Below are 10,458 nucleotides of genomic sequence, written 5' to 3'. Positions count from 1 at the left end.
TCCCTTTCCTCGCGGTCTCTCCTCGATTACCTTTGACCTTTTTCAAAAGGAGACGAGAGAGAGAGAGAGAGGATGCAGGAGATGGAGGATGCAAGAGTTGAGCAAGTCCAATTGACAGGGTTGTGACAGGGTAGAAACCATAGCTTTGATCAGTTTCCTCAGGGACGACCACTCTTGAGTTTTTATCCCTGAACATCCAGAGTGGACTTCGTGCTTTACTGTCTCTCTGTACTTTGTGTATTTTGGGTGACAGCATCCATTTTGTTTATCTTTAAACGGATATATCTGCCTGTTTTATATATCCTGTTTTCTACCTGACTGTTTCAAAATAAATGGACCTAGAACTTGTGGTTCTAATACGTGATACTATACTGAACTGAGTCTTCTGTGTGACCCAGAAAAAGGTGCATTTGAGTAGATTAGATCAACCCACATTTCAATAAGTAGTGTTGCTGAGTTGTGCAGTACTTTAGGTTTGCTCTTTCATTTCCTTCAAACTAATTAGGGTCAGATCCTTGGAGATTAATATCTCAGAAATGAACTGTTAAGACAGACAGACAGACAGACAGACAGACAGACACCGACCAGATCGACAGACATACAGACCCGACAAACAGACACAGACAGACACACAGGCCAGACAGAATGACAGACAGACAGCAGACGGACAGATAGACAGAACGACAGACAGACAGACATACAGACCTGACAGACAAACACAGACAGACACACAGGCCAGAAAGACAGACAGACGGACAGACAGACACAGACAGACACTTACCAGAGACAGACAGACAGACAGACACAGACAGACACTTACCAGAGACAGACAGACCAGAGACAGACAGACAGGCAGACAGTCGGACGGACGGACAGACCAGACAGACACAGACAGACAGACAGACAGACAGACCAGAGACGGACGGACGGACGGACACAGACAGACAGACAGACAGACAGACAGACAGACAGACAGACAGACAGACACCGACCAGATCGACAGACCAGAGACGGACAGACAGACAGACACACAGACAGACAGACTAGACAGACTGACAAACCAGATAGACAGACAGACCAACAGACAATATAACTGCTGCAGCATTTGAGTGGCAGAATGGTGAAAACGCACTGCAGTATGGTCTTGATAGTGCTGAGCGATTAACCAACATTTTGGTTACTTTTAAGTTTTAAATGATTTAAATTCCATTTTGTTATAATTGTTCTATGAGCTCAATGCCACATTGCACAGTTTCTCTAGAGATACATCATATCCAGCCTGAACGATGTAGTAGGGAGTTGTAGTTTCTCTAGAGATACATCATATCCAGCCTCAACGATGTAGTAGGGAGATGTAGTTTCTCTAGAGATACATCATATCCAGCCTGAACTGTACGATGTAGTAGGGAGTTGTAGTTTCTCTAGAGATAAATCATATCCAGCCTGAACGATGTAGTAGGGAGATGTAGTTTCTCTAGAGATAAATCATATCCAGCCTGAACTGTACGATGTAGTAGGGAGATGTAGTTTCCAACAGGCCAATATTCTACATAGTTTAGCCGAGAAAACGTACTAATTAACTACAATGACCATAATCAAATCAAATCTAATGTTATTGGTCACCTACACATATTTAGCAGATCTTATTGCGGGTGTAGTGAAATGCTTGTGTTCCAAGATCCAACAGTCCAGTAGTATCCTACTTGTCCGAGTTTGGGGAAACACCGCCTTAACCATTAGCGGGGAAAAGTCTGCGTGGGGCAGACAGAGACAGAAGAGGTAGAAGACAGTGTGACCAAGAGGGATAGAGAGCAGTTTCTTCATCAGGTATCTCTCTACCTGTAAATACATGATCTAAGTGATTGATAGTTGGTATTCAGCAGTCATAAAGCCTTATTTACTTTAATGAACTACTACAATAGTGATGTAGTCAGACAGCGTATACAGCAGCTCTATAGAGATGAGATGATGACTTGGAATTAAATTATAAAGTCATCAGATAAAACAAAAGTAATATACACAACAACTGATATATTTTATTAAAGTGAATAAATGAAGGTTAATAAGTGATAAGCAGTAATGGACAGTCACTACCTTCATGGGACCTGTATTCATTGTTTTATTCTGTGTCGTTAAAACATTCAACCCACATAATAAATATTGCATTTAATGTTTTAAAAAAATAAAAAAAATAAAATGTGAAATCAAAAACCGTGATTCTTTTTTTTTTTTTATAGTCGAACTGAAACCAAACCGATCTCAAAAAGCACAAATCGCTCAGCACTAAGTCTCGGCGAACCCTGTGATTTTACACAACTACACTTCATATATGTATTCATTCTTCTGACTCACTGACTCATCTTCTTTGACTCCCTTTGTATGCAAAAAGTACCTACACACACCCCAAACATACATGTGCACAAACTCTCTCACACTCAGCGCTGCATTCAGAGTCATCAGAGGGTGTGATGAGTGATGACATCATTGGCACACCTAAAACCTGAAACGGAATCTGAAACCTGAAACGGAACCTGAAACGGAATCTGCACAATTTTGAGAATGTGTACTTCCCTTTGTGTATTTACAGTAGACCCGTGACCTGAGTTGACTCGTGTGTGTCTGTCTGTGTGTGCACATTTGTAGAGAAATTGGCTATTGAGATATTACCTCTCACACACACACACACACACACACATCAACTCACATGTCAGTGGTCGACCACACACACACACACACACACACACACACACACACACACACACACACACACACACACACACACACACACACACACACACACACACACACACACACACATCAACTCACATGTCAGTGGCCTACCACACACACACATCAATTCACATGTCAGTGGTCGACCACACACACACACACACACACACACACACACACACACACACACACACACACACACACACACACACACACACACACACACACACAGCCAAGGCGTTGGATCTATAATGACGTATGATTGCTTGGTAGGTGTTGGTTACAGTTGACACCGCTAGGGTGGAGCTCCAGAACAGAGACGGACTTTGGAGCAGTGTGCCTGTTCACTGACAGTAGAGGAGGACTAGTGAAGACACACCAGGTGAGTACCGCTATGCTTCAGTTCTAGTAATATTGGCAGATTTTTTGTTGTTGTTGTCTGTTATCAATCTATGTTCTGACAACTTCCAGTTACAATGACTGAGGAAACGTAAAGAAAGTGTAAGAAATGTAAAAAAAAATTCTTCACTGATTTAACCTCGTTAAATAAAGGTTAAAATAAAAAAGAAATTAAATGAATAAATGTGGTGAGATGTAAGAGACAGATGGTTGACTAGCATAATGTAAAAACACTGTTTAATAGACTTGAATGAAGAAGTTGTCCTTCAGTGGAAAAGTCACATACGGTTGCAGTGTTTAAAAAGGTTTTATTTTTTGAAAGACAAACCTTAGAAACAGAAGTAGCTCCTTCCTACAGGAGGTTATGTAATTGTTCAGGACACGGAGGGAGAGCTCACCTGTTACATGAAACTGGTTGATTAGATCTCTGTTGTAGCGCTGTTAGGCAGGACATGTTATCAGCAGTCTATTACCTTACCTGTCTCTACTATCTTACCTGTCTCTATTAGTCTATTACATTACCTCTCTCTATTAGTCTATTACATTATCTGTCTCTATTAGTCTATTACATTATCTGTCTCTATTAGTCTATTACATTACCTCTCTCTATTAGTCTATTACATTACCTCTCTCTATTAGTCTATTACATTACCTCTCTCTATTAGTCTATTACATTACCTCTCTCTATTAGTCTATTACATTATCTGTCTCTACTATCTTACCTGTCTCTATTAGTCTATTACCTTACCTGTCTCAACTATCTTACCTGTCTCTATTAGTCTATTACATTATCTGTCTCTATTAGTCTATTACATTACCTCTCTCTATTAGTCTATTACATTATCTGTCTCTATTAGTCTATTACATTACCTCTCTCTATTAGTCTATTACATTACCTCTCTCTATTAGTCTATTACATTACCTCTCCCTATTAGTCTATTACATTACCTCTCTCTAGAAGTCTATTACATTACCTCTCCCTATTAGTCTATTACATTACCTCTCTCTATTAGTCTATTACATTACCTCTCTCTATTAGTCTATTACATTACCTCTCTCTATTAGTCTATTACATTACCTCTCTCTATTAGTCTATTACATTATCTGTCTCTACTATCTTACCTGTCTCTATTAGTCTATTACCTTACCTGTCTCTACTATCTTACCTGTCTCTATTAGTCTATTACATTATCTGTCTCTATTAGTCTATTACATTACCTCTCTCTATTAGTCTATTACATTATCTGTCTCTATTAGTCTATTACATTACCTCTCTCTATTAGTCTATTACATTACCTCTCTCTATTAGTCTATTACATTACCTCTCCCTATTAGTCTATTACATTACCTCTCTCTGTTAGTCTATTACATTACCTCTCCCTATTAGTCTATTACATTACCTCTCCCTATTAGTCTATTACATTCCCTCTCTCTATTAGTCTATTACATTACCTCTCCCTATTAGTCTATTACATTACCTCTCTCTATTAGTCTATTACATTACCTCTCCCTATTAGTCTATTACATTACCTCTCCCTATTAGTCTATTACATTACCTCTCTCTATTAGTCTATTACATTACCTCTCTCTATTAGTCTATTACATTACCTCTCCCTATTAGTCTATTACATTACCTCTCTCTGTTAGTCTATTACATTACCTCTCCCTATTAGTCTATTACATTACCTCTCCCTATTAGTCTATTACATTACCTCTCTCTATTAGTCTATTACATTACCTCTCCCTATTAGTCTATTACATTACCTCTCTCTATTAGTCTATTACATTACCTCTCCCTATTAGTCTATTACATTACCTCTCCCTATTAGTCTATTACATTACCTCTCTCTATTAGTCTATTACATTACCTCTCTCTATTAGTCTATTACATTACCTCTCCCTATTAGTCTATTACATTACCTCTCTCTATTAGTCTATTACATTACCTCTCCCTATTAGTCTATTACATTACCTCTCTCTATTAGTCTATTACATTACCTCTCCCTATTAGTCTATTACATTACCTATCTCTATTAGTCTATTACATTACCTCTCCCTATTAGTCTATTACATTACCTCTCTCTATTAGTCTATTACATTACCTCTCCCTATTAGTCTATTACATTACCTCTCTCTCTTTATGATGAGAAAAGAGCAGGCAAAGGGCAAACGTCAATCAGGGAAACAGGCCACATCATCTGAATAAATATACAGTCACGGCAATGTATGGATTTGAACGTTTAAATGTTTATTTATCTGTTAACGGTTTCATGGCGTCACAATTATGCATGTGACTAAATTATACTGATATATCAGATACTTTGCTCTAATATTATTCAGTACTTTGTCCTAATAATATTCAGTACTTTGTCCTAATAATATTCAGTACTTTGTCCTAATATTATTCAGTACTTTGCTCTAATAATATTCAGTACTTTGTCCTAATAATATTCAGTACTTTGCTCTAATATTATTCAGTACTTTGTCCTAATATTATTCAGTACTTTGCTCTAATAATATTCAGTACTTTGTCCTAATAATATTCAGTACTTTGCTCTAATATTATTCAGTACTTTGTCCTAATATTATTCAGTACTTTGCTCTAATAATATTCAGTACTTTGCTCTAATAATATTCAGTACTTTGCTCTAATAATATTCAGTACTTTGTCCTAATAATATTCAGTACTTTGTCCTAATAATATTCAGTACTTTGTCCTAATAATATTCAGTACCTTGTCCTAATAATATTCAGTACTTTGTCCTAATAATATTCAGTACTTTGTCCTAATAATATTCTGTACTTTCTATACATTTACAGGTCATGAGGATCGTGTCATCTCCAACATTATTGTGGACAGAATAGTCTCGGGAAATCTCAGACCTGTCGGAACATTGTTTACTGAGGAAACCCATCCAGAAGCGCCAACTCCAAAAACAAGCTCAGGCAGTATTACCCAGCCACAGCATCTAACTAATGGATTTCCACTTGCTCATGCATTGAAGTCACTGGGAAGGCTAAGTGAACATTTGATTTAAGTGGAAATTAGGATTTACCGTTAAGTGAAACCCTGAGCAGTAAATATGCTTCAAACAGACTCAGAGTTTACTAGAACACGATGGATCTGTACCATCATAGGACTGGGCTTTTACCTGGCGGACATTGTGACAGATGTGGGACTAGCAGTGAAGTACTTCCTCGTCGGAAACCTGGTCTGGGCTGGACTGACTCTACTGTTTGTGGTGGTTGGATCAGCTACCACACAGGTCTTCAGCTACACCTGGTACAGAGATGACATGAGGAACCCACTGGTTAATCCTGATGGAGACAAGCTGATATCTGGAATGAACAGAGGAGGACTGATTGGACTCCATGTTATGCAGATGGGTATCTTCACCAGGTATGTGAAGATGTGAGGTTGAAATGTAATTACTAATATCTGTTATCAACTTTATAGTGACGTTAGCTTGAGATGTTCACAAGATTAGGGTTGCAAACGGACGCTATATTACTTGAAACTTACAAAGTTTACCATTAAACTACCAGAATTTGGGTAACTTTCAAGGATTTTATGTAAATTCTCACAAGACATATAGTGGCAGTTTTTGGGGTACCTCAGATTATCACTGGTGTCTGTAATTATCTCTGACCCTCTGTGTGGCCTTATCGCATGTAAAATATAGGAAATAATAAAATAAGATGATTTAAAAACTAAAAGTAGAATGACAAATCTGTAAAACATTATCCTAAATATAAAATATCATCATAGTGGAATACCATTGTTTTTTTTAATATGAGGGTTTCAGCTTGAAATATCCTTTTTACAATATCAATATGTGTCACGGCTGTCGAAACGAGAGGACCAAGGTGCAGCGTGTGTGTCGTTCCACATTTTATTTACTCTGTGAAACTATACAATACATAAATAAACTGAATACACAAAACAACAAACCGTGATGCAGAAGATAAACAAACACTGCTCAAAAATAATCACCCACAAAATCCAGGAAGAAAAACCCCTACCCCTATGATCTCCAATTAGAGACAACGAGGACCAGCTGCCTCTAATTGGAGATCATCCCAAACAAACCAACATAGAAATACAAAAACTAGAACCTAAGAACGTAGAAATAGAAAACATAGAAAAACACAAAACACCCTCCTGTCACGCCCTGACCTACTCTACCGTAGAAAATAACATCTTACTATGGTCAGGACGTGACAATATGTCTTTGTTGTAAATGTTTTGGCGACAAAATGGTGGTGGTTATGAAAAAAGTAAATAGTCAGAAGAGTTGTAGAGTTAATTGGAAATAATGCCATTGTTGATTAGATGCTTATTTGATTAATTTAACCGTTTTCTCTTGAACCTTACGCTCAATCTACTAGAAACTCATGGACAATAATGACACAGATTTATATTTTTTAATACTTTATAATAAAAAAAAGTTATTCAAGTATAAATTACCAGTTACCATGGATTGCCATAGATTACCTGTTAATTACTAAAATTGCTGAATTATCCGGTAATTTTGGTTAATTACCAGTAGCTATCTAGCCACAAGATATGGCTGAGTAGCCATACAACACACCTCTTTTGTCAGCATGAGACTGTGCTACCAGTAACTTAGTAAGTTATAACGTTGGCTTCCCCAAATTGTTTGGTTAGTTGTAGCTCAAAGGCCGGCAGATAGCGATATTGAGTCGTTTCGTCTTACCGTCAGAAAGGGAATCTATGCAGCCGGTCTATACACTTGTAGACCCCGTGGATCGGTTTGTACATAAAACATTCTCCATTCAGCCTGCAATTTTCTTCCTTAACTCGATTTAATGTCGAGAAGGCAATGATAATATGCATACTGCTTCTTTTATGAAACACCATTTTCCACAACAATGTGGCTAATACTAGTCCCGGATGTTTACGTATCGTCTTCAGCCAATCAGGTTGCAGAAGTCTGTTTATCTCTATACCAACACACATCTCTCTCTCTCTCTCTCTCCCTCTCCGTTAGGTACTACCACCTGTTGAAGGCAGGATACAAGGCGGTGTGGTCCAAGTCACCTGAGACTGTTGAATTCCCCAGAGAGGTCCACCTGGACCTGTTTGGTCAGGCGACCGATCTGAGCATGCTCAAACTCTTTGAGACGTTCCTGGAGAGCGTTCCTCAGCTCCTCTTCCAGTTGTATATCCTGCTGGGCTGTGGACACAAGTCCATACTACAATGTGAGTACTGTGTGTGTGTGTGTGTGTGTGTGTGTGTGTGTGTGTGTGTGTGTGTGTGTGTGTGTGTGTGTGTGTGTGTGGTGTGTGTGTGTGTGTGTGTGTGTGTGTGTGTGTGTGTGTGTGTGTGTGTGTGTGTGTGTGTGTGTGTGTGTGAGAGAGAGAGAGAAAGAGAGAGCGAGAGAGAGAGAGAGAGCGAGAGAGAGAGAGAGAGAGAGAGAGAATCTGCAGCCACTGCCACGACTTTTGTTCTCCATTTCTCTCCACACCACACAATAACCAGACTAGACCCTCTGGTCTGCTGCTCTCCTTGTGAGTGGATGTGTCTACCACAACCTCATATATGTCACAAGACTGTCTCTCACAAGACTGTCTCTCACATGCCTGTCTCTCACATGCCTGTCTCTCACATGCCTGTCTCTCACATGCCTGTCTCTCACATGCCACTATTGTAAGATCCTTCTCTAATATGTGTCTCATCTTCCCCTGTCCAGGCATCTGCATGGTGGGCTCATTCATCAACATCGCCTGGGCTATAGTGGACTACCGCCGCTGTCTCCGCCGATCCTTACCCCAGGTAATATAATAATGATATATAATAATATGTAATAACATAATCATATGCTCATATAGTGATATATATATTTATATATATATATATAAAATTATAATAATTAATATAACATCCCCAGGTCCGAGAGATGCCTTCTGGCCTCCCTACCTTCGTCTACCTCCTATACAAGCTGTTGACCATCACCACTCACATCCTCAGCCTCAGCCTCTTCCTCATCCTCAGCCCCTACAGTACCCTGGGAATGGCTGTCGTCTGGCTGGCTGGAACCCTCTGGGCCCATTGGGTCCGTACTAACTTCTGCACGTCTAAAGGTCTAGAGATGCTCTATCGGATCATCGTGGGAGTCGTCCTCATATTTACCTTCTTTAACGTGAAAGGACAAGATACCAGTTGGCAGATGGCTGTGTACTACATTCTCTTTGCGTTAGTGAACTTCTCTGGTCCCTTGCTGCTGGTTCTGGTGAGGCCAGAGGTTAACGATGCTGAGTACTTCTGGCCGGTGACTCTGCTGATATTTGGAGGGACCGTTCTAGGGCTGGCCTTTCTACTCCTGTATTATACTCTCTACCACCCCAGAGGGAGGAGTCTACAGGCAGATGAGGTGGATGGAGACATGGGACAGGAGAGAGAACCAGATACAATGCTGAGAATGAGGAACTTCCTACAGCTCTGAGGCTCACCTTCCTATATACCACATATTCAATGGAGGAGTTAAAATGACAATCAGGCATTTGAAAAACAACAAAGGTGTCACCCAGACACGTTGTTTTGTTAAACAGCCAAGGGGGATGGGTTGGAGAAATGTAACTGCTAAGACAAACTCTGGTTGGTGGACTGTCTATTTGGTGGACTGTCTAGTTGGTGGACTGTCTATTTGGTGGACAGTCTATTTGGTAGACTGTCTAGCTGGTGGACTGTCTAGCTGGTGGACAGTCTAGTTGGTGGACAGTCTATTTGGTGGACAGTCTATTTGGTGGACAGTCTATTTGGTGGACAGTCTAGTTGGTGGACTGTCTAGTTGGTGGACTGTCTAGTTGGTGGACTGTCTAGTTGGTGGACTGTCTATTTGGTGTCTAGTTGGTGGACAGTCTAGTTGGTGGACAGTCTATTTGGTGGACAGTCTAGTTGGTGGACTGTCTAGTTGGTGGACTGTCTTGTTGGTGGACTGTCTAGTTGGTGTCTAGTTGGTGTCTATTTGGTGTCTAGTTGGTGGACTGTCTAGTTGGTGGACAGTCTAGTTGGTGGACTGTCTAGTTGGTGGACAGTCTATTTGGTGTCTAGTTGGTGTCTAGTTGGTGGACAGTCTAGTTGGTGTCTAGTTGGTGGACTGTCTAGCTGGTGGACAGTCTATTTGGTGTCTAGTTGGTGTCTAGTTGGTGGACAGTCTAGTTGGTGTCTAGTTGGTGGACAGTCTAGTTGGTGGACAGTCTAGTTGGTGTCTAGTTGGTGGACAGTCTAGTTGGTGGACAGTCTAGTTGGTGTCTAGTTGGTGGACAGTCTATTTGGTGTCTAGTTGGTGGACAGTCTATTTGGT

The 10,458-nt window shown here is 40.0% G+C and overlaps 1 protein-coding gene across 1 annotated transcript; it reads left to right on the top strand.

The window, feature by feature from the left end:
* Nucleotides 1-3,004: 3,004 nt before the first annotated feature.
* On the top strand, nt 3,005-9,791 carry LOC115195332 (XK-related protein 9). The gene is made up of 5 exons (XM_029755109.1): nt 3,005-3,112; nt 5,950-6,529; nt 8,142-8,353; nt 8,845-8,927; nt 9,043-9,791. The coding sequence occupies exons 2-5, from the start codon at nt 6,213-6,215 to the stop codon at nt 9,595-9,597; spliced, it is 1,167 nt and encodes a 388-aa protein (XP_029610969.1). The 5' UTR covers nt 3,005-3,112; nt 5,950-6,212; the 3' UTR covers nt 9,598-9,791.
* Nucleotides 9,792-10,458: the final 667 nt, after the last annotated feature.

Source organism: Salmo trutta, chromosome 6 (genome assembly GCF_901001165.1).
Source record: "Salmo trutta chromosome 6, fSalTru1.1, whole genome shotgun sequence".
NCBI classification, from domain to species: Eukaryota; Metazoa; Chordata; class Actinopteri; order Salmoniformes; family Salmonidae; genus Salmo; species Salmo trutta.
Note: the sequence above shows the minus strand (reverse complement) of the source record. Positions and strands in the feature narration are given on the sequence as shown.